Consider the following 26,442-nt stretch of genomic DNA (forward strand, 5'->3'; position numbering starts at 1 on the left):
CCGATTTCGATTCCTTAATTTGGCTTACACATAAAATAAAAAAGAAGTAAATAATTTTTGTAAAATAAATATTTTATCAAGATTATAATTTTTGGTTAAAAACTGTTAAAATTTGTTCATTTGTTTAGAGCGGGCGCACACCTTTAACTAAAATATCGCACACCTGAGCGATTGTCGATTGTTTCTTAGCAAATTAACTGTTAAGTTGCACAAAAGATTCAATAGTGTGCGCATCTCCGTAATAGCTCTCGAAACAGAGACTAAACGGTTGTGCGATAGTTCAATCAGAGGTGTGGGCTCGATCTTACACAGACATAATTTACATTGACATAAAAAAAAGAAACGTCCTTGGGAATTACTTAAACAGTTTGGCAAATTATTTATTGTCTTCGTTAGGAATAAAAAAAATACAATACAATATAATACTTCGAATTAATTTTCTGGTTATGAAACATCATGGCATTTCTTCATTGTTTTGGTACAGTTTACTGTCTGCTCAAAAGAAATTCATGGGAAATACACATTATTTTAGGAAGGATTAGATTTACAGACTTAGAATATAAAAATAAATGCATATTGGCATATAAAGTTTATTTACACACAACTTTCAGGTCCTGGTAAATTTTCTGCTAAAACGTGTTCTCTTCTCCTCGGCACTGTTTTGCCCTTATTTCTTTGTAACGTTGAACAAGTTAAGCTTCCTGAACTTAATGAAGGTCCAGTGATACTCATTCGTGGATGGTTCTCGAACGTTGGACTCCCATTACCATTGGGACATACAAAATTAGGGCTACCTAATGTCGGACTGTTTGTAGCTATGAAACTAGGCCTATAATTATTAGAAAACTCCAACGGTAAGTTTTGATTGATCACATCTTCTTGTCTATTATTTGTTACTAATTCGTTACTTGGCGTGAGCTGTAAAGAAATAGTAGTTAATATTTATTACCTGCAGGATAAATAGCAGTTTCTATAATTTACTGTTGTGTGTATTTTAAAAGGTTAATTCACGATTATTATATAATTAATTAAATCATTTGTGTATAACAATAAACCGTTATTAAATTTTTTCTGTCTGTCTGACTGTTTTTTCGATATGCGAAATAGCTGGTCTGGTTTTATAGCAACTTTTACTGGATGACGCTCATGTATCTCAGAAGTTGCAAGCATCACCTAGTGTGTATTTTAATATGAAGTACGAGTATAAGAGGGTAGATAACTAAAATTAATCACATTATGATTTACCTGTTGAGAATGTACTGTAGAATCTAGCATAGCCAGGTCTTCTGCTGAAAACACTGGCCCTGAATTTTCCCAATCACCTAAAAAAATTAATGTTTTAATGTCTATTTTAAATTTTTTAGTTTCCTCAACAATGTTATACTAGAAGAGGTAATAAAGAAAATTTAATCATCGCCGGTATTCTAGAATAGCAAACATTGTACTAGGCGTTTGCCTTAAATTCCACAGTACGCGAGAAAATTGATTTTGTTCCCACTGCTGGCTCTAATGAAATTGTTAGCAGCAACTTTAAATGCTGTTTTACGATTCGCTTTGCGGCGAAGGTGAGTGCTATTTCTACCTTCATGACAGATGTTATGTGCCGTTTACTGATTTCAATGGATTTGTTTTACGTGTGTGGTTTTCATTTTTAGTTTCTCCTTTTTTTCTTCTAACATCCACATTATAAAAATTTATAAATAAATAAAAAAATAGGACTTTTATTGCCACAAAACAAGCTACAAATGAAATCTTTTATATCAACCTTAAAGCTAGTAAAAAAGAAAATGTGGCAAACGGCGGCAAGCTCAGCTAATGCAGAGACGGCGCAGGCCGTTTCTGCGGTGGTTTTCAGCTGGCATCTATTAAATATTATTAAAGAATAATGTTTGTTTTAACTTACTTCGAACTTCCTTTATGGTAGGCCATTCTTCAGCTTCTAACACTTTTTGTGGCGGAGGCTGATTTTCAACATCTGTTAAAAATATGAACATCTCCTTTTTAGCATATTTTCGACATGAATTAAAAATACTAAGATAAGATAAGATGTGACATACCAGAAGCATTCAAAATATCAGGTTGTGGATCTGGAGTCTTGGCTTCTGATGGCTTTATGGTGTAAGCGACCACGTATCTGCGTCCACCGTCGCTTAGTTCCAGCATATCTCCCGGAGGATGTTTGTGTGGGGGATGAGAACGACGACGACGGGAGCATACGGCTCCTAACGCTATACTACCTATTGCTAGAGTCGCCCCCAACGCTGCGGCGACTACCACCCCCATGGTTATATTCCCCATAGCACTTTTTCCATCTAAATAAAATAAATGTTAGTCAATATGAAGTTTTCTTAGGAAATCAATGTTACAGAGTAAAAACTATGGGTGAATTCTGTGAATTTAGATGTGATGTTATGAAGAAAGAAAGAGAGAGAGAGAGAAGTACAAAGTTAATGTTTAAAATATTCTTTTACCTGTATGTTTAGCTGCGTCATTGAATGCAATGTTTTCTAGAAGTGTCCGTTCCGATTCACCTTTCAAATTCTTAGCATAGATCAGAATATTAAAAGTCGCTGCATCGTTATCATTTCCTGTCGATACATGTGTTACGTCTAACCAAAATGAAGCCATACCATCTAAAAGAAAGGTCAAATATAAGTAATATTGTTGAATGTTTTAATACTGATCTTATTGTATCTGTATCTTCGTTGAATCTAGAAGTTTTATATTCACCTGACTCCGCGACAGATTCAGTATATCGAGTTTTCCCTGTAACAGGATCTAATGCTTCCAGTACAAAGGACTGTGGCAGACCACCGTCGTAGCCCGCCACACAGTAAACCTGCAGTAAATTGCTGTCTCCTTCTGTGTTGTTGCTAGTTTTTAATGAACAGTTGCGCGGCGGAGACGGTCGTGCTGAAATAAAACCGTGGATTAACTTACATTGAAATGAATATGTTTGAAAAATTGATTGTATTTTATTTATTTGTCTAATAGTTTTACCTTTGGTAATATGTGTACCTATAACATTAGATATGTTGCGTTTAGACCCAGAGATATAAGTGTTCTCAGAAGTGGTACAGTTGAGAACAAATAAATACATTATAAAGTACTTATGAATTCAACTATATTTACTGAGAAATATTCAAAGCGTATAAAATAGAGTCATGGTAATAAGATATGAGACTATAGATAGCTTACTGGCAGGAACTATCTGGAACACACAAGGTTCGAGTTGCCGACCGACGGAGTTGCTGCCGCGACAACTGAGCGTGCCGTAGTCACGTTCGCTCTGCGGCTTGTAACTTAATTCGCTTGTGCTACCGTTTGTTATTCCTGTTGCAATAAAATGTTACATAGATATTCTATCTGTATAATATTTTTAGCGATTTGTTTGTGGCTTAAACCATCAGCAATCTAATCCGTTAACATTTATATCATAAATATATCTTAACTATTTGAAACATGGCTGATATTTTACGTAACTTACCAAATTTAGCAGGTGCGACATCAAGACTTTCTCCGCTATTGTTAAACTGCCAGAAGAAGGTAACATCGGGCGGGTTCGCTTTGACTGAGCAACGAACTCTGAGTGTCTCGTCCAGTTGTGCGCCGAGCACTTGCGGCGAAGAGAGAGCACAAACTGGAGCATCTATCAACACAGATTTGTTGGAATTTAAATAGCCACTTATTATTTTAACACAGTCAGATGACAAGAGTTAATCTTTGGTTTTAGATTGAAGCATTCGTCAGCAACGAAGTCGGAAATTTCAAGTTGGATAAAAATTCAAACAACCCTATAATTGTACATATTCAATGTTGTTATTTAGTAATTTACTGGCCTTGTTAAAAACGTTTAGAAAATAAAATAAATTTAATACAAAAAACACTCATACACATATTAATTAGAAAGACGAGATACGGTTTAATGCAATTTATGCGTCGCTATAATCACTGCATCCGCTTTACAAAAAGGTTTTAGAAATTATAAAGCAAAAGCGAGGGTGTGAACTCTGTTCGTTAAATCATAACAAGAAAGTTAGATGATATATTCATTTTATCGCTATACTGTTCTTCACTGGTAAAGTTCAGTGACATAGAACAGTAGAAAGTGCAGTATTACTATCGGATGAATGTGTTAAAATAGTGTAGGAAAATTTGAGACAGGGTGTTCGTAACGTCATCAACTTTTTATGCTAGATTTGTCTCAGAGTGTGTGTTAAAACCATTGCAGTACTTTTGTGTCCTACAGCTCTGCTCTCTGTGAACCTAGCAAGACATGATTCATTTAGGTGCCTACTTAGAAAACTTCGCTGTGAAGTTTCGCGTGTTTCTTAAAAATTTACACGTTTGCTTGCTTTACTCTTTACTTTAAGGGTTACATTTATCGCAATCTAATATGTTTACTAGATGTGTTCAATTATTTATCTATATTGTTAGATAGAATAGCATTTTTCAAAACCTACAATGTAAAGAAGTAATGAGATTAATGGAATGTGAACACAGTAAACGATAAACTTTACTAGTTCCGTCGCTTAGTAAGATATGTGCACAATAATGGAATAAATAAATTCAGTATTATGTGAAAAGGAATTCAATAGAAGGTAAATTTGTCGTCAATTGGCTCGTCACAGAAACTCGGTGGATATAAATTTCGGGGACGCTCTCAGCGAATGATTGATGTACGTTTACACTCACAATACTGAATCATTGTCACGGCATTTTCTAACCTAGCAGAGGGTCTATCACGAATATTCCGTGACAGTTGCGAAAATGTATTCGTAACGTCGACAAAATTTGTATAAGATTTCTTTGTGTACTTTGTTACAAATTTTATCGATGACGTTACGAAAATGTTCTAACGAATATTCGTGATAACCTCTGTTATAACATTGATTATTATTGACATAAAACGAATCCCCGTAGATGGAAGCAGTTTATATAACAAACTACATTTCTATAATTATGATTGATCTGTTTTCGATGAACGCTAACTTTCTTTCAGTCCGAGTTGTATGATTTATTGTGTTTACAAACATAACATTGATGGTGTAATCAGTGTAGATTTATCAAAAAACAAGAGTAATTTAATTGTATAATTACTCTTTGGAACAACCTTTTTTTCAGACTGGCCATTTAAACAAAAAAAAACAAGTGACACCTTTAACAGATCTTATTATCATACAAAAAACATTTTTAGTATTGAACACATCTCTTGTGATAAGCTGTGTCTCGTGTGAATTAGCGAACCGAGTACTTTAGGTGCTTGGTCAAAACCCTGTTTATTTTTTAATAAAAAAGTCACTAACATTGTATACTGAGGTGCGTAGTCTGGCTGGCGGTCTCGCCAAGCGCGTTGGTTGCACGGCACGAGTAGTCTCCGCCGTGGTCGCGGCTCACCTTCTGCAGCGCGAGGGACTTCGTGCTCACTATCACGCCCGCTATCACGTTATGTAACACTGCCTTATCCTGAAAACAAACTTTATTGAAGTCCAGAATCGTTTATAGTTTGAAAGACCATACGCTTAAGAAGTGAATTCAGATATGACAGCGGATAGAGATGTATGGAAAAGCATCACAAACTATACAGAGCCTCCGTCGGGACAAAGATAAGCTGATGATGATGATGATATAAGAAAGATCAACATATCTATATACTACAAGTGATAAGACGTAAATTCATGGCTAGTAAAATATACGTTCGCATTTATGAATGCCTTTTGTCTGCGACTTCCATGTGGAATAAAAAAAACACTTCAAAAGTAGACTCTGTATTCTTCTATAGTATGTTCTAAATCTATGGTAATTTATAATAACTAATACAAAAAAAATTACAAGAAAATAAAAAATAAAAATCATAGCTAGCTACACTTTTATACAATAATAGCTGTTGCTCGTGACTTCGTCCACTTGGAATTCGTATATAGTACAAAATATAGCCTATGTAAATCACTGATAACGTAGCTTTTTAATAATGTTTTTTTAATAAGCCCAGTAGTTTTTGAGTTATTTTAATACATACAAACATTTGTATTACAACATAAATATGTAACTACAGAATAAAATAACTCACATTATGATACCACGTGATGCGATGTTCCCTCGGGTTGGCACGCACTGAACACTCGAAATACACGTCGTCGCCCTCTTTGATGTCGTGAGGGTTGAGCGTGCTGCCCAGTGACAATGACACAACAGGCGGGTCTGTGACAAGGTTGCGACAAATACACACAAATTACACATTAATTTACTCACGGGTAAACAAACAGACACATTTACAGCCGTGAAATTATCAAATAAGAAAGACATAATTATTAAAACGCATTATAACATGATTTCTTTTTACTTTTTGCTTCTATAGAATTGTAATAGCAGTATAACAATATTATAAATAATTATACGTGTAGTGCGGATTATGTATTTTATTTCTGCATTGCGAACATACGTTAGAGACCGCTGAGTACTATACATGTCGCCCTTAGGGGACGAGCATGAGGACGCGATTGCACAATCGTTTTTCTGTAATACATTAAAATATTAATCTTGTTTAATATGCGGTTTACTAATAACAAAAATTGTACTTTATTTGATTCAGATTTGATTTGTGGTGCGTTATATAAACTGAGTGATTACCCACTGGGGGTAAATGACTTGAAATGGGACGTCGAATTCGGTGTCTGGTTAAACACTCAGGTAAAGCGGTTATCTGCGGCGGAAAGCACGTGTTGACACTTTATTGGCCATTAAAGACCTATAACGATGTCGGACCGTTACAGGGGGAACGTTCATCCCCGAAATAAACATTTACGACGGCTCGCGTTTAAATTGTTGCCGAAACGATTCGCGCACCGAGCGGGGTTATTCTCAACGTTTTAAATGCGTTACGGTTCGTTGAGCAGAAGTAAATAGAATTTATTTATTTTCGAAAATTAATTTCCCTTGTTGTTAGAGAATGGAAGGTTCTCCGTTATCACTGAATGATAATTCTAAGTGCCTTATTTGTGTAGAATTATCATTATAATTTAAATATATTAGATAACAGTAGCTTTAAATATATTACCATTTACTCGTAAATACAATTACATGTTAATATTAAAATGTCTCTGTATATTCTTAGTTACTGAAGTTATCTAGTCGATGGCGCCTGAAAGTGTTAGTTTTATAATTTTTATTACATCTTATCAGCGAATGTTAGGAAAGTATATGGAAATATATGAACCTTATTTAATTTATGTGAGAGCATTATGAAATTCATCCGAGAGCGGCGAGCAGTACGGCAGAAACAGTCGACGGCTGTAGTTTGAATTAGTTTTTAGGAAGTCCAACGGACGTTAACTGTTAGCATAAAGAGAATGCAACATAAGTAAAAAGATTTTAATTACATTTCGTGTTTCTCTTGTTGGCTTATACGTTTTAATAAAGTTTCGCTGGACGACCCTTTGAATATGTTTCAAATTTGTTTGTTCAAAAAGGAGTAACATGAAATGGGTAAATGTTAAAGTTTCAAGGATCTGTCTGTTATTTTGTTACACATTTTGATCTGAAATGTTTGTGATATGTTTAATGTTTTACATTAAATGTTATAATGAGTTAAACAGTGAAATAATTTGTCTTTATTTGCGTAGTTAGTTGAATTCCGCAACGACGAGGGTGAATATTAAAGTAAATATACACAGTTGTGATAAGCCAACAAGGATGTTGGACAAATTATGACCTGTACTTAAAACGTTTGGTATGAAATATGTCAAACTTATAGTACACTAGTTATAAACTAGTTACTCTGGCAGTCCGCATTTAGAGTTGATTAATTGATATCAGTCGTTCAAAATAAATTTAGTCTTCACTAAGGACATTAAGCGTGTTCAAGTGTGGAACTATACCATGAATTGTGTTTTGCAATGGATGTCTTATGCTTATACAAATGAGTTATAAGTTTTTATCATCTACAGTACAAACGTTATTTCAAAAAGTATCAAGACTAAGAAGTCGAAGTATAAACGTTGAAATATAAAGTCATAAGGGAGCAGAACATAATCCTTACAATCAAATCCCCATGCGAATGTCTCCGTAGAGTGGTGCTCGTAGCGACAAGAGACCGTTGCTACGCGGGAAGTGCTAAGTACTAACGATAATTAAGCTTAACGCCGCTAAAGATGTGCAAACTGGTTAAGCTGAGCTCCTTTATTGCTTATTTTGTAACAATATTCCTTCCAACATTTCTTGAAAGTGTAATACTTGAAGTGTGTGAATGTTTTAGATATTTGAATTAGGTTATAATTTGAAATAAGCTTAATTTACCAATCGATACAAAATAACCTAAAACAGATTCATACTAAAATACGATTTTAAGGTTTACAATGGTTTCTTAACAAAACAAGCTAGCTTCACAAGGTTTTAATGCAATACATCATGGAACTGTAACACAAATCGAATTTAATTATGTTTACTTAAATCAATTTTACTTACAAACAACATCTAACTTAAACGCATCTTCAATACTCTGTCCGGGCATAGCGCTGTTGTCCGCTTGGCATTTTAGGTACAGGCCATCATCTTCGGGCATCGGCATGAACTGTAGGTTACTGCTTACCCATGTGTCGTTAGCACCTTCTACCACCTGCAATAAAACTACCTGGTTAAAAACAATGATAATATCAAGCTGATATTTGTATGTGACCGTATTTCTTAAAATAATTGAGATACAAATAACTAACTTTTATTTTTAACTTTATTTCAGCATATCAACTTGTCAAAACCAGTATCAAGAATATTACGTACACTGTACAAAGTCTTCCTAGAGATTATTTTAGAATCATAACACTTCAATGCCTTGGATTTGTCGAGTTCACTTATATGCAAATATTTCTTAGTGGCATACAATGTGTTAAGTAATAAAATGTGTATCTTTAATATTATCTAAAGTTGCAGAAATACAAACTTAAACTATGAACTACTAGGTGTCGCCCGCAACTCCGTCCGCCTATGTGTTCTTCCTATCCTCTACATTCTCCACATCTATACAAAATTTCATCGAAATCCGTTCAGCCAAACAAACATCCATCGTTTTCGCATTTATAATATTAGTATGACTTTTTAAGTAACATTTACCTTTCCTCTTTTAAATTTCCTGTTGTTCTTGTACCAAGTGAGCTGAGCAGGCGGTCGACTTCCTTCCGATACGCAGAGCAGACTGACATATTTCTCAGATGATAATGTCGTTGGCTTATTTAGAATTTCAACTAAAGTTGGTTTCACTAAAAACAATAATGCATTTTAATTGCTAGTAAAATAGTATAGGTCGATTGTTTCTTAACACTTGGTAATTTATTTATTTTTCTTAAATACTTAGGAAAATCAAAGTAAGAAAATAATAATTTTATTAATTTTAGTCCTTTAAAGGTCAGAATTGAAAAATATAAGGTATTTATAAACAAAACTTTGGATAGAATCAAGCAATTAATAGGTTAATGAAACGTATTAGTGAAATGTTACTTCTACCCACGTATTTTTCGTAAGAAACGTAAGGTTTTTATTTCGTTTTGAGACTGAAATAAAGTGGCCTCGTCCTTAAGATTGTTTCTCCAAGTTTCCTAGTTAAAGTTTAATCAAACGTCAAATGTTGGTCGACAACAACCCCAAGGGCTTACAACTTAATTTACTCAAAGAATTCACTTAGAAATTTCAGTGGTCCTGTATACACAGTTTATTTATATCCAAGGAAATACTAGGAATAGAACCGGATAAATGGAAAAAGTATTTTTTTAACATTATACAGATATTTAGTGCAGTTATTATTAGAAATTATCGGCTCACATAATACACGTTTGTTCAATTCATCATTCAATTTCATGAACTCCACCATTCATTTATAATGACCAACAGTAATACATATAATGAAAATATTTCTCGAAAATAAATTAAAACGGTACATACAATTCATTTCCAGTCTGACCATCTTCTCTTGTGGACTGACGAGATTCGTGTTAGAAGCACGACATTTGAACGTCGTATTCAAATGTGTCCGTTTGATATGCGGCAACTCCAATCGGTTCACCACCACGTGTGTATCCGTCTTCTCGCCAATGTATTGCGGTGCTGGCGTACCATCTATCAGCCAAATTACCGTTGGCGCTGGTCGTCCTAGAAGAAGAGTTAACTCTTAAATACCTAAAGTTTCAGATTTGATATCGGGGTTATAAATCGTATTGGGCAATAACAATCGATTTTATTTTAATATTACTGTTTGCATGTTACCTTTGACTGATAATTTTTAAGTTAGTTAACAAAACGGAGCCGATCACGAAAGTATTTGGTGGTATGGATTTTTCGGCAACAAGTTAGAAGGGCAATATTTCAAAATCTCGTTTTGATTTTTATTACTTTCCCCATTGTTAAAGACAGTAAATGGTACACTTATATATTTTTTAATTTGATTTAAAAATCAGGCTTTTAATGGTTAAGAATTATAAGACCGATTTTCACTAAGCGATTGAATGCAACCTACAGAAATTGCCTCATATCCAGGGACGTAATCGAACAATAGTTTGAAACAGTTTCTTGGAAATATCAAAACAATTTGTTGTGGTGAAATGTATGTTGTTACTTTGGTTTTGATTTCATGTTATGTAAGTTATGAGGTAATAGATCTCTTAGTGGCGTAGGATTGGACAGTACACAACTTGAGAAACACTTACAAGGGATGGACATTCCAACTTCATTCCCGCTTCTATATCAACTACTTATGAGTTACAAGCTATGTATTTAGATATACGTACATAATTGTTATGATATTACATTTTTATTTGTATTTCAGTGTCTGTAAAGAAATACTAATATGTGAATTTAGTACAATATATTTCGATATGCTAAATATTTCCACGTAATTACTAACTTGATGTTTGCTGATTTTTTGTGACGTAATTGATTTCTATTTAACATGGGGTTTAAAGTAAGATAAAACCCTGTGTTTATATTTAAGTATTAATACAAGTACAAATACTTGAAAAGCCTATAGTTCTGCTTCTCATCAAATTTAATCCTTCAGATAACATTGCGTGTATACGAGTAGGTTTATTTTAACATGAACTGAATCAAGAACATTCCCTTTATATTATATTCAAAATTACACCAAGATTTACGCAATAATTTAACTTAGAGTCAAATAAGGTGGGATAGTTTACGAGCGAGTTTAACAGACATGTCTCGGCGGCTTCGGTTTTAATAACGTTACATCAGAGGCTGACTAGGCCTTCCTACGATTATTACATGAACCTAAATATCTAGAATAGTTATTTAAATTTATCAATAAATCATATTAATATTATAAATGCCAAAGTTTAGATGGATTGATGGATGTTTGTGAGAGTTTGTAAGCATAGCAACTGAACGGATTTCGATGAAATTTGGTACAGATGTAGAGGGTAGTCTGGATACTCACTTTTTTTTTTAATTCCGCGTGGATGGAGTCGCGGGCGAAAGCTAGTATTTTATAAGATCTTCGTAAACTGTTTAAAAATTCTATGCAGTCTTAAATCATCGATGAATCATTTTGTTTGAGACATACACTTTTATCTTCATTTTATTGGCCGTTAAATATATGATAGTTATCTATTTCTTATTACAGCTATATTCGTGGATAGATTTCAGAGAATTATTATTAGTTATCTGCGATTGATCCAAGAGGATTTGATAAGATCTAATTTGATGGAGCTATCGTCTTGCGAATTTTCAACGAAATAACTAAATACAATTATATTTAAACTATAATATGTTGCGGGATATCAGATTTTCTGGTCTAAATAATCTTTTTAAACTCTTGTACGATTTTATTTCGGTATATTTGATAGTGGTTTTAAATTTATATATAGTAAATTGTTTCAGAGACCTATTTTTACTCTTTGTTATTGGTATATTCATAGAATAATGCACAATAAGTTAATAGAGAGCTAACATGGACAAAAGCGACGAGTTTACAAAAACATTTCGGTTACACTACTTTTATATCGAATTCAAAGAAAGTATTTCATTTTGCGACCTTAGCGCGCTTCGTTCACTATATTATATTCAACATTCTATTGTCGTGCGATATAAAAAAAACTAATAAAAACCAAGCATGCAGAGTTTTAAGTAATTAAACTATGTGCTAAGAATAGTAATTACAGAGCGAAACTTTTACAGAATCCGCGACGAAGATAAAAGTATAAGGTTACCGGGATCTCGTTTTATTGCGCGAACTTTAAATCATAAATTACAATGAAATTGTGAAAAGTTCTGGATGCCACTTCCAGTCTAATTTTGTGTTTGATTCGGAGTTCCCCTCCCCCGGTCCGCACCCCCTTTGCTATCGTATCTCGGGGCGATGGATAACTTTACATCGGGTACCATTTGGTGCCGATCTCGCTGTGTGACTTATCGGCAAGTTTAAGAGCAATATATCAAAGTAATCGGTTTAATTTCTCATTTCCCTGTTGGGAATAAGTTATGGTACATCCTGACTGATGTCCTTTTGATTTGAGATATACCAGAGGGGAATAGTGTATGCAATAGTTTTCTACTTTTATCAACGATTGGTATCTTACTACTATAAATAAGAAAGTTTAGATAGTGTGTTAGTTTGTAGCCTAAACTGCTGACTTATCTCGATGAAACTTGACATAGCTGTAGAGTATACTCTGAAAGAACAGAGGCTACTGACTTTTGTTTTTTTTTTATTCCACGCGGACGGAATCGAGGGCGAAAGCTATTTAATAATTAAAGTAATGATTTCGGAACGCGAATAGGTAAACTATTCTAGATTTCACTATTTTATTCAATAGGTTTTGTCTGCAAATTCGTCTGCGCGGAATTAAAGAAATTATTAAGTGGCCTATTTGTTCCATCTGACTAGGTCATCTGTTCCTAATTTTATCGAGATTAGTTAAACCGTTATGGACAAAACTTTCGCATTTAATATTTGTATGAAGTATAAGTAAATAGTCTTACCTCCTCTTACTTCACAGATTAGAACTAATTCATTTCCTTCCTCCAATGGTCCGACTACACCTGACACGTCTCTCCCCGACTTATCGTACAGAATGAGTTGATGTGGTGGAACTGAAACAAAATTAATAACATTAAAACAGAAAACAATGAGTAAGTAGGAAAGAGCGCTTGCCACAACGCTATAGCCCATATAAAATAAGGAAATTGTATTTTGTTAATTAAATGCCAGTATGTAAGTCAGAGACTCAAGAGATTTTTTTTATTTAAAATACTAAAATTAGCACCTCGTGTAGCTATTTCCGAGTCTGCTATCGGTTCACTCACAAAATATGTAAAACCTACAGGAAACTAGAAAATTGTGACCCTTCTTTAACATTGAGAACAGAGCGCTAGTCATTGAGTTCGACTTATGCCCAACGGGTTTGATATCCTTGTCCTATACTTCGTTTTACGTAATGTAATGTTTTGGTATTTAAAAATCATGTTTTTATAATATGTTATACTAACAAAAAAAAATTGAACCCTACAAATTGGCTCTCCATTGTATATTAGATTTTAATCTTAAAAAAACATAACGTAAGTGAGGTAGAGTGTGGGAATCGTAATATCGTACAGCCTCCGTCCCAACTAAAGGACAAGAATTGCTTACGACGGGTCGCCTATTACTTGTAAATGCTTTTGTACTCTTACATACCGCTGCCAAGCCCTTCGACATTATGTACTATCGTGTAAGCAATTGAATAATTCAGCATTGTATAGAAACACAATGGGATTTCCGTATCGTTCCCATCTTGAAAAGGGTTATATGTATTGAATAAAAAGGGATTTTACTAAAATAGTTATGTTATATATTTTCCTCGATTATAAATATTTTACCCGTATTTGGTTATAAGAACACTCTTTGATTAAATTTGTACATATAAGAAACTAGCTGTTCCCCTGCGGCTTCATCCGCATGAAATTATGAAGATTTGATTGTTTACATTTGTCAAATAATCAATTGTGAATGTCAAAATGACATGACATGATGACAAAGCATGGCAACTTTGCTTCTTTGATGTTGGCAGTAACTTATGATCACTTTCCTACATTGGGTTTTTTATCCAAAATATTTACCCCCTGAGTTTAATGGCGTGAAAATATATAGCCTAAAGCGTGACGTAAGTGTAGGGCTTTTTATTAAGAAAAGAATTATTCAAAAATATGCTGTAATTGCTGACATCTTAGGCAACAAAGAAGTGTGTTTACGCTTTATTATCATAGTATATAGATTGGATATATCTATTAACCTTTAATTCGATGTATTCAGTGTGACGAACAACTAATTAACAAAAAATATTTCATGCATTCACCACATTCATCTATCATATCCAAAAGTATGACTACTAAAGAGATCAGATTTTGTTTTTAAAAAAAAAAACTCCTTTTAACAGTGGTAGAGCCCGCTTTAACATCTTCGAACGAATGGGCCGGCTCGCCCGGTGTAATACCACGACTAACAGAAAACAGGCGTGAAGTGGAAGCAATTCGGCTGATGAGTTTGGTGCCGGAGGCCTAATTTTAGTCCATTTCCCTTTCCACCATTTTCTTAAGAGGAAAGGTAGGAAGGCAAAGTGGATTTGACGGTGGAGGGGGCGTATACGAAGGGGAAATGTCCTCTTTATGTGCGGCCATTCCTCCGACTATTAAGGGTAGGCAATGCATCTGCAATTGCGGATGTTTATGGGCAGCGGTGAATTTCCATTTCGGTGGATTCAGGTGGCCGCTTACTCGTTTGTCACCTTATATTATAAAAAAAAACTCCGTCGAATTAAGGGTTTACAAACAAATAGAACTATTAGTCTTGAAAGATAGATATTTTATAAAAAATATTACACAAAGAAAAGTCGAAATACTAAAGTATGGGAAATCTAAAAATTTAAATCTTTTGGTAATGTAAAGAATAGTTTTGAAAATAAATGTTTCAAAAAATAAACAATACAATTACTAAAATAATATTTGTTTTAAGTTTCAAGGAAAATGTAACTTTACAATTGGTTTTCATATAATAATTTCAGTCGAGGAAATCAAAACGCTAATCTGTATTTCTGTTTACATTTAACTAAAAGCAGTTCTAAAATTGGTTAGATAAAATTAATATAATTGTGTACAATTTTAATAAATCTCATGGTCAATTCATCACGAAGGCGACGTCGAAGTGCCTAACAAGGGTTTGATGTAGCGATAAAGCGTACAGCTTAGATTACAAGCGAAATTATGGCTTCTGAATTATGCATTAACTCGGAGCCGAGTTGTGAAGTTTGGTCTCGGAAGTGAAAACTGACTAAATCGGTCGGAATGTATTTAAATAATATTACAACAATACTAAATAATACCGTTACGTTTTCGATGATTCATGCTTACTTGATGTATTACCGAAATCTTTGAACCATCAAGGCAGAAAGTCGCAATTCAATTACTATGCTGCGCGTACGAGTATAGTTACGCGGTGTTATGTAGTATAGTAGTATCTGTTCCCGTGCAGCTTCATCCGCATGAAATGAAAATTGTATTTTCTCGTTTACATTTGTCAAATTATCAATTGCAAATGTCGAAATGAACATTACAAACCATGGCAACCTTGCATCCTTGATGTTAGCAACTTGTAGTTTACGGTCCCTTTCCCAATTTATTTCTCCCCTATGTTAAATAGCGTAAAAATGTATAGCCTAATGAAGTCGTAAGTATAGAGGTTTTTATTAGAGAAATAAGTATTGAAAATATGCTGTGGTCGCTGACATCCTACGCTACATAGTAGTGTGTTTACGCTTTATTATATTAGTATACTCGTAGATGACATGACACACGCGTTAAAGACTATCAGTTACCTAGAATATATATAGGAATTAAGAGCGGAAAAGTAGTTTGCCAAATAGCAAATCTAAATTCTAAATTCAAACTATTTGTTAAACGTTCGGAAAGCAACCTTTTTGATAATAGCCCTTGAATAGAATATTTTATTTATATACAGTATATTATGTATGTATTTTATATAATTTTACAAAAAAAAACATGTCATAAAACTATCCTACATCACTACGACACTCTACATATGTTGTATTGTAAATTGTAACCAGCGCACCCGCGGACAAACCAATTATATGGTTTTTGCGGGGCCATATTTGTGCATATTTTTTAGTTTGTTTCTTGTTATATTTTCAATAAAAAAAAATATTAACTTACACTACCTATTCACAGAACTCTTGAAAGTTGGAGAATTTAATACTAAGAGACTAGTCTAGATTAATCAATACCAGCTATAGTTTAGATTACAGATAAAATTAAATATTGTTTTGAGATAAAACATTTGAAATAGCAATCATATTTGTTTCTTACATATATCTTGTTAATGTAATATTCCAGACATATAAATGTACTTATTGTAAAATTATTTGCTGTATTGTTCGAGAATAAGCGAGAAATGTAAAATGTATAAGGTTCGTACGAAATCTGTTTGAATAATTGAAAGTAAGTTTCAATGTTCGTCAGCTCATTTCTTATAAGAAGGGATCAATACCCGCTCTCAGCTGCTCACTGCTAACTTGTTTCATTAAATTCAAATTTCGTGTTATACTTATTAATTCAGGCGGGCGTTTTCTTCGCACGTCTCAGCTACGGCTGCTTTTTATATTCTTATCGTCTCCGCTTCCAGTGTTGAAACTTTTTCGAGAATTTCGTCATTTCAAAAGTATTTTGTCGTTGCGTTTATTTTAATTGTCACGTTTGAAACGGTTTGTTTTTATTAAGTTGTTTATGTTTTTGCGTTTTAGTCTGTTTTTAATACTTTTTCATAGCGTAGATTAACTTCGGAAGTACAGAATAGAGTATGCATTTGCGTCAAATAAATCTACCCAAGAATGTACATACATGACTTAAATGTTTGTTAAACCAATTAAATAACTAAATAAATAATTTAAAACAAAGTTTTACTGATTGAAAAGTTACCAAATTACACACATAAAAAAATATTTTTTCTTACTTATAACTTACAAATAGTTAAAACTCTACATAACTACACTATTAAATATGTAAGTAGAGTATACTTGGTGTAGAACACTACCTGGCCGATGACTTATGCTTACAAAATACCGCACCAAGCCCCCACTTAACCGTTACTTATTGCTTCACTTAACTCAAAACCCTACCTAGCAAAGTATTGCTAACGGAAGTACGCTGAGCGGGGACGTACGTAGGTCTCTACACATGAATTACAGGCTGAAACAAATTACTTTATTCACTCTGCGGATGTTAGACATGTTATTTTGTAACAGAGATCACAGTTATAGATTATTGTACTCTTAGTTTTATCGAATAGTTTTTTTTAAAAAAACGAGCGGCGTTAACACCAAGGTGGTCAACGACGCCCATGGACATCCGCAACACCAGAGGAACTACAGATACGTTGCCGGCCTTTGAGTGTATAGTTTGAAATAGTTGATACGGACATATAATTATCAATATTATTTTATAAATACTGTGTTAATAAAAAGTAAGCTTATCATGTAAAGTCGAAAGAGTAGTTTATTTTTTAATTAAAATGTATTTTTATCTCGTTAAATTTATATCAAATGTAAATATAAAAATTAGCTAACTTAAGTTAACATAGTACTATAATAAAACAAACAATAATAACTATTAACAAAATATAAAGTACATTTAAAATAGCTTAAATATCAGAAATAAAATGTACCCAGCACACCACTAGTCCCCCGGGGCGTAGCTCGTTTACATTTTAAAATTCCGCGATAAACACGTGTAGATAGTGCAAACATAATAAATTTTATAGCCAAGCAAAGTGGGCCGACATGTTTCAAGAATTACACTAATTATTTTCTAATTCTAAATATTTGAATTAAATTTGTTGTACTTAAAATACACCATACTTAAACATATATTTTTACTCAGCTTTATTGTGGAGATTTCTTAATATGGATTTGTAAACACGTTGTCACGACATTATTTTAAATGTTAGAACTATTTTTTTCTTAGTGAAAGTGATATACAGGATGATTCTTAACGGAGGGATCAACGGCTTTTTGGAGGTAGAGGACCTCAATACCTATCATTTAAAGGCAAATTTTTTTTTTGACTTTTTATACTTTTAAATTTATTCAAAGTTTTGAAAAAATCTGCCTAGACGATAACTATTGAGGTTCTCTCATTCCACAAAACCGTTGATCCGTCCGTTAAGAAACATCCTGTATACAGGTTTATACAGTTTGAAACAAGCTTTTTCAATATGCGTCATCATCAATAACCTGTCTTTTTCCCTGCTGAGATTAAATGAAATTCTACTATACCTAACCTAACTCTTGTAGCCCTGAACTCTTATGTATATGACAATTTATTGCCTAGTATTTTGTGCTTGCTCGTTGACTTTTTTTGTTACGGCAACATTGTTCCTTCAGACGTAATATTGCTGTATATTATTGTAATAACACTCTCGAGCTTCTTTGAAGGAAACTGTGGTCGTATATAACCTCTCATTTTCCTTACCGAAAATTCAAAGGAGCTCCAACAAAGCTTTGTTTTGCATCGCTAGCTAGACGAAAGCCACTGAAAGGCTGCCTTTTTAGATAAGGTTCTCTTATTCAGGGGATGGAATAGATTTTACGAGTTAAAATTGTTCGGCAATCGAATAGGCCGCAACGAACATTGCCGTTTACGTAAGATTCAGGATTTTCTTACGTGGCTCGTATACAGTATTGTAATAGAGAACCGAGAACTTACTATCTTAGGTACATAGAATAAAGGAATGCTTGGATAATGTTCTCGGCAACTTTTCATATGCTTAACTTAATCTGATGCTTTGCCAATGTATTTATTTACAGAAATAGACTTAAGTATGAAAAAAATAATCAATGCAATTTTTTTATCTTGAATAAATAACTTACCGATAACTGTTAATCTTATTTGAAAGTTCCTAGTAGGTGAGTTCTTGAAGTCGACCCGACATCTGTACACTCCTTCGTCGTCAAGTTGTACCGTGTCAAGCGTGAGTACAGCGGGTCGGGCCACGGTCACGAAGTAAGCACGCGGACCGAACACGTTCGGGTCAGACCACTGCAACGCCTTGTCGAATGAACGACCGCGAACGTCGAAACTGGAAACGGATAATCTGTTGTTTTATCTATGTTAGGTTATTTTTTTAGGTTTAATTTATATTTATCTCTTTTTTATAATTACTTATTATTTTAACAGGCAATATAAAGAGAATCAAGTTAAAAGTTTGAACACTTCGCGCAGCATAAACAAATTTAGAAAGCTCAGAATAGATTTTCCGAATTCGATTCATTACGTAACTTACAAAACGGTTAATCCAAGTGACGGTTCAAAGAACCTTTATTTTTCCTTTGCAGCTAAGTCCCTAAACAAATAACATTTGTACTAATGTCGAGGTAAATATGAAACACGAGGACGGGACCGACAAAAATGGCGGATTGATTTACCGAACAAACTGCCGCTCGATAACCAGAACAAATGAAGTGAATTAGACATTGTTATTACTGGCGATGTTTCAGGAGAAATTATTACTATTATAAACAGACAAATAAATATACTCTTCATATTTATCACATGGCGTATTATTTAGATGTTTTTTAATACTTACATAATATAGGTTATATTATTTTTATCAACTCCTTGAAAACTTTGTTAATAGATTCATCGCCTTCTTAAGGCCGATCTCAATTAATTTAAATATATTTTATAGTAGAGATGTAAATTATTTGAAATAACATTTTAAAAATTAAATGTTTTTTAGAATTTACATGGTTATTTTCTAAAGAAATGACATTTACGTAACAATTTAATGTTGCATCTGTTCCCCATTACACATATATATTGAACCACTAAAAATAGTTTTAAATACATATAACGTAAGAAATATGCGTTATAATGATAGACTTGGCATAGAAATATTAAAGGTACATTTAGTCCGAGCGTCGGGGAGGAACCACGCCTAATGCGTAAAACCTTATTGATTGTACAACATTAGGCGAGTTTTACTGTATACGACTATGAAACGCTATGAAATATACAAGAAAATCTGTTCGAAAAGGTTCCTTAATTTATCTATTTTATTGTAATGTAAATTATAACAAAGTATTTTAACAATTATATGTTGATAATAAGTACACTGCATTGACAGCTGTTAGATGTTCTAATGTTTTGTAACTTGTAAATTTATTTCAATTATGTAATTTATAATTGAATTAAATTTTCTGATTCTAAATTAAATAATTTGCTCTCACGCTGTATAAGCAACAGGTTACATTAAATTCTCTTTTGTAAGCCAATAGTTAAGACTATAAAATAACTTTGTATTGGTGATATTTTTCGAAATAAACGAAGAAATTTTTGTTTATGATGTTTAAGAAAAATGTTTATTTAGCAGTGAACATTATCTGACAAAACACCTTTACGTAGCTAAACCAAGTCAGGGTTAACTAGATATAAAAGATGAAGAAATACATAATATCAACACACATGAATTATTTTTACTATGATTTCAAAGTTGTAAACTATATTTTTGTAGTGTGTGGGCAGTGTAAACCTACTGTAATAAAGGTATCACGTACCTGTATATAGGTTTTCCACCAGTAACCTTGCCTGCGCGGAACCAGAGCACCATGTAGACGCGGTCCTCGGCAGCATCAGGCGTGACGTCACACGGAAGGCCAGCCGTACGGCCTAGCACTGCGTCTACGTCCACCGTGGATACTGTGGACAAAAAAGATATTTACTTACTCCACTGATGTTGGTAATTATTTCTTAAATTTATTGATTAATCGGTTCTCTTGCAAGGACAAGCATAATGGACTAAAATTTCATATTAAATACAAAAATGACGTGTATCCTATAATAAAAATAGACTATTAGCGCGTCCACATCTTTAACTAATAAATCGCACAACTGTTTAGTCACGCTTTTATGCCTATGATCTGATATGGAACTGCGCACACCACTCGATTTTTAGGTTGTGCAACTAAACAGTTGAATGGGCTGCGAAACAATCGACAATCGCAAAACATTTGTACCATAGTTAAGTCAAAGGTGTACGCCCGCTAACTATTAAGTACTGAAAGTAATGTAAACCACTAAATAATCTTAATACATTTACGTACAACGTTCAGCATTCGACTTTGCAAAGAACATAAAGGACGTTTTTTATTTTATTTCTATAGCGTTAAGGATCTTAGCTTTCTTCCACACCGGGGAGAGTAAAAGAGTATGAAAATAAATAGCTGTAATATTAAATGTACTGCAGCGGCACCGCATGAAATAATCTTCTTTTCTTAGGGCGTAACTGTCACCGTCTTGAGGCCAAGTAATACAGGCCATCAGTCATGCTTAGTGGGGAAATTTCAATTTACCCGCGAATGAGACCAACCAAATTGAGACGGATTATTTGGTTTGGTTATTTTTAGTGTTTAATTTTATGCTTAAAAACAATTCAATCCCTTGATCTTATGATGCAGGGAGTTGAAGAGATATGTCAGTTTTTAAATCATCACCATCGTCAACAGTCTACTGATGAGCTCGAAGCCTACCCTAAGTTAGGGTGACTAGACCTTAGTCAACCACGCTGGCTCACTGCTGGTTGTTTGACTTCACACATATCTTTGAATTTCTTCGCCGATGTGTGCAGGTTGCAGCACTATGTTTTTCCTTCACCGTAAGAACGTCGGATACATTTTAAACCTTTTTCTTAAACCCTTCTCAAAACCTGATAAAAATGACCGATTTGCGATTTGAACGTTTAGTACTGGTACTAACTTTATTCTGGTCAACTGCAATCAGCAGCAAATGCTAGAATTTCGAATCCCAATATTAAGTAGATAAGAATACTTCAGTTAAATAACGCTGCAGGTAAACTGTCTTGTAATTTGTTACTTTCATTAAATAAAAATTGTACCACACTCAGAAAAAGCGTGTAATTTGACGAAAAAAGTGAAATAGACAAGCATGTAAGAAAAAGAAATTCTTATCAGATGCTTGCGTACCGCAGCTTCCCGCCGTTAAGATAAGGGTAAAGAAATGAAGCTTGTAATCAGGCCCTTTTATTTGTTTAGATGTTAGAAAAATATTTATTTGGCAGAGAATTTCGACATACGTGCAAAACACTACTGTGTTTTGACAAAAACAAGCCAGAAATTAATTATTATAACATCTTATGTAACTTTGTATAAACTCACTGTTTTTGTGGTCTCATAAAAACAAGAATGTACACTAAATGACAATAATGGCGTTAATTTCTTCCCGTTGTTATAAAAAGTAGCTTTTATGCGTCGTTCTCACAATATATTATATTTTTTGTGTCGCCTTGAAGAAATACGAGGGGTGGTTGCGCGCGTGACAGGCTTGAGGGAGTAATATTAATAAAATTATTGTGAAGACACGTAGCGAGCGGGCCTGACCTAGTCATCACATGCGCGGCTCTGAGCCCGCTAAACAGCTATGCATTACATTATTGTTCTAGAAGACAACGGCCGTACGCATACAAATATGCGCTTCGCTTCGGATTCATGTTACGAGTATGTTAGAAAATAGTGGTAGTTTATTTTATACACTAGTTTTCACCCGCGACTCCGTTCCCGTATTAAAAGAAAAAAAGTAAGCAGCCTATGTTTTCGTCCAGACTTTGCTCGATATGCCAAAATTCATCGAGATCCCTTTAGCCGTTTAGGCGGTAAACTAACAAACATCTATCCATCTATCTAAACTTTTACATAATAACATTACGGTGAAAGAACATATGAAAGGATCAAATAGTTTAAAATATATTTCTTTTTTTTTTTTTATAACATAAGGTGGCAAACGAGCAAGCGGCCACCTGAAATCGCCAAAATGGCGAAGCGACCGCTGCCCACAGACATCCGCAATTGCAGATGCGTTGCCTACCCTTATCCGACGGAGGAGGAGACGCACATAAAGAGGATATTTCCCCTTCCTATGCATCTCCTCCACCGTCAAATCCACTTCCTCTTCCCAACCTCTCTTTATAAGAAAAGGGTGGTAAAGAGAAAGGGACTTAAATTAGGCCTCCGGCACCACACTCATCAGACGAAACACGGAATTGTTTCCATTTCACGCCTGTCTTCTGTGTGGTCGTGGTATTACACCGGGCGTGCCGGCCCATTCGTGCTAAGATGTTAAAGCGGGCACTACCACTGTAAATGTATTGTATGTATTTCATGATTAGCTAGATGTAACATTGAACATTGTAACATTTTAATTAAATGATTTAACATTTCATTTAGCGTAATATTGTACACTTGCTTTTCTCCTCCATGTTCCTTAATTTCATTGAACAGTGAAAACATCCGTCGAACGCGCAACCACAAAAGGCCGGTCTAACATTGTCGAATGACTATCGTTTTCCATTTGTTCCGCTGTCCAGAAAATTTTGCAATAAAATTAATCGTTCAATAAAATTGGAGCCCGAACTGAACCACTCATGCGTTAACACTCTTAATTGGACATCACTTTTTTGTACTTTTTTTGTTTTTAATTTAAAATTATGTAACTAAATCGAACGTTTTTTTTTTTAATAACACTGCCAAGTAACAATTTCAGACATTTCAATTAATTATATTATCAAATTATAAAGCTTTGTAGTATTTTCTAACAATTCTACGTATACATGTTTGTTGCTTATACTCCTTATGTCACCTTTAGTAAGTCACTAATCTCATCCATGTCCCAGTTTCTCCATGACTGTAAATTCCAATAAGCCAATAAAATTCTATAATGACCAGCAAAGAAGTATTCTAGGAAAGGCTTAAACGCTAATATGAAAAGTATTGCTGAACAAAAATGCGAATTCATTCACAATTTTCCTTTTAATACCAACCTTATTGTTACTTAAGTGAAACGAATTCTAATCTACTATCATACTAATACTATATTATAAATGCGTAAGTTTAGATGGATTTTTTTTGTAACATAAGGTGGCAAACGAGCAAGCGGCCACCTGAAATCGCCAAAGTGGCGAAGCGACCGCTGCCCATAGACATAGATGCGTTGCCTACCCTTATCCGACGGAAGAGGAGACGCACATAAAGAGGGTATTTCCCCTTCCTATGCATCTTCTCCACTGTCAAATCCACTTCCTCTTCCCAACCTCTCTTTACAAGAAAAGGGTGGTAAAGAGAAAGGGACTTAAATTAGGTCTCCGGCACCACACTCATCAGACGAAACACGGAATTGTTTCCATTTCACGCCTGTCTTCTGTGTGGTCGTGGTATTACACCGGGCGTGCCGGCCCATTCGTGCTATGATGTTAAAGCGGGCACTACCACTGTAAAAGATGGATGAATGTTTGTTAGTTTGCAGCCTAAAGGGCTAAACGGATTTCGATATAATTTGGTAAAGATGTAGAGGATAGTATGGAAGAACGTATAGGCTACTTACTTTTGTATTTTATAATTCGACGCGGACGAAGTCGCGGGCTAAATAAGTTCAATATAAACAAAAGTAACCTAAATATGTAAATATGAATTCTGTTCAAATTATTTAATGCATATTGCTCAATTACGTATGGAAAATCAAATGAGATTAAATTTATTAACTAGCAAGCCAATTTATTTGCACCCCGTGGCCATATAAAACGTTCCAATCAAACTGAGCAAATGCATACTAACGCAATTCTCAACAGATTACAAAATAAAATCGCAGTTGGAAACAAAAATTAGCGCAGGAGAGTAAAATGCACACGTATTTTTCCAGATGAAACAATATTACGGTTGAAATGAAATTGTAACTTGAATTTCGTCTATTTTAAATTAGATATGGAAGAAAAACACTGGTAGTTAATAATTCCTAGTTAAAGTTATAGATAGATAATGGACTAATAGTATTTTTTTTATAATGGACGGCTTTATGTCACCCTCTCGTTCCCCTAGCATATTTTTGGGATAGGGACGTTAGGTTAGGTTAGTTACTTTAGTATTTGAAGTTTTATTTCTATTGTTCGATAAAGAACACGACAAAGACCAGGCACCTGAAGGAGGTAAGGCAGGCATTAATTAGGTAAGTAGCATATTATCCTCTATCATCCCCTGGTTTAGTATATTATTTCCTCAGTGCATGTGTACTCTGTTCGTATAGCACACGTATAGTTTTGAAATCCTTGGTAAATTAATAGATCATATGAAACTGTAACGCAAATAATTCAATGCACTTTTTATACGTGTTACATTGTTATAATAAAAAAATCCATAAATACGATTACAGATAGCAATAAGTCCGCCCTTGCGCAAATCATGCAGCTTATTTTTAGTATGCCTTTTATTATATTTGTGCAAAATGTATTTAATTATACTTTACTTTATCATACTAACATTATAAATGCGAAAGTTTAGATGGTTGGATAGATTTTTGTTAGGGTTTGTAGCCTAAACGGCTGAACGGATTGTGATGAAATTTGTTGTAAATGTAGAAGAGAGTCTGAAAGAACACACACTCACTTTTATGTTTTTTAATTACACGCGAACGGAGTCACGGACGAAATCCAGTAAATAAATAAATAAATGTGAAAATGAGGGCTGATAATGTAAGAAACATGTTTCGGGGTACATTAAGGTTGAAAAACAAGTGATGTTTAGATTGGGTATAGTTTACTCGATCATGTTTTAATTGACATTCTGAAAGTTCTTACCTAAATCCTCGGCGTCTTCACTCCACTCCCCTTCCTCTGCACCGCAGGTCGCCACTATGAAGACCAACTGTATCCACTTTATTAAATTCATTTCTTACACAGTTTCACATGACACTGGATATTCAACTCACATTTTTGTCTTGTTTTATTTTATTTTCGATTTCATTTCAAGAGTTTATTTTACTCTAACGTTTTCGTTTGTTTTTCAGACATAGCCAGTCTTAAAAACACATGTAAAAATGAAGGGTGAAATATAAAGATGATATGTAGATGTAAATATTTTAGTAATTACTGAGGGTATGTTTAAATAAGTAAATAATTTAGTAATTATTGCTAAAATGTGGTAACACTAATATAATATGAATATTATAATTTATATGATTAAGTTATTGCTATGTGATTATTTTAACTAATAAATTGTCTGCTTAATTTACTAAATGCTGACTAAAGTTTTTAATACAATTTACATACATTTGGGCATTTTTGTATTGTTATAATTACTAAATGACATCGTCCACTTTATAATCTAATTAAAATGTCAGAATTCGAGTTAAAAGGGCAAAATGTTCTGTCCCGTGTCAGAACTTTGACGTTATATTCGTTCTACACATGTATATTTTCAACATTCTATTAGCGTATGTCTTTGCACCGGTCATTTTTGTTACATTAAAGATGATAAAATGATTTGCCCTTATCCGCAAGGGATAAGGGCAAGTGGATGATGATTTTTGTTACATTAAATTAATTTTTTTATACGTGTAAAA

The 26,442-nt window shown here is 33.9% G+C and overlaps 1 protein-coding gene across 1 annotated transcript; it reads right to left on the reverse strand.

The window, feature by feature from the left end:
• Positions 1-124: 124 nt before the first annotated feature.
• Positions 125-25,888, reverse strand: LOC106110284 (hemicentin-1-like). The gene is made up of 17 exons (XM_013292049.1): positions 25,679-25,888; positions 20,598-20,739; positions 18,912-19,120; positions 12,979-13,089; positions 9,931-10,137; positions 9,106-9,251; positions 8,464-8,614; positions 6,071-6,201; positions 5,307-5,466; positions 3,488-3,649; positions 3,199-3,333; positions 2,731-2,913; positions 2,472-2,633; positions 2,058-2,312; positions 1,904-1,975; positions 1,246-1,322; positions 125-918 (listed from the first exon to the last, which is right to left on the reverse strand). Exons 1-17 carry the CDS (start codon positions 25,767-25,769, stop codon positions 595-597), a joined length of 2,718 nt encoding a protein of 905 aa, XP_013147503.1. The 5' UTR covers positions 25,770-25,888; the 3' UTR covers positions 125-594.
• Positions 25,889-26,442: the final 554 nt, after the last annotated feature.

This window comes from Papilio polytes, unplaced genomic scaffold (assembly GCF_000836215.1).
Source record: "Papilio polytes unplaced genomic scaffold, Ppol_1.0 DF820700.1, whole genome shotgun sequence".
Lineage (NCBI taxonomy): Eukaryota > Metazoa > Arthropoda > Insecta > Lepidoptera > Papilionidae > Papilio > Papilio polytes.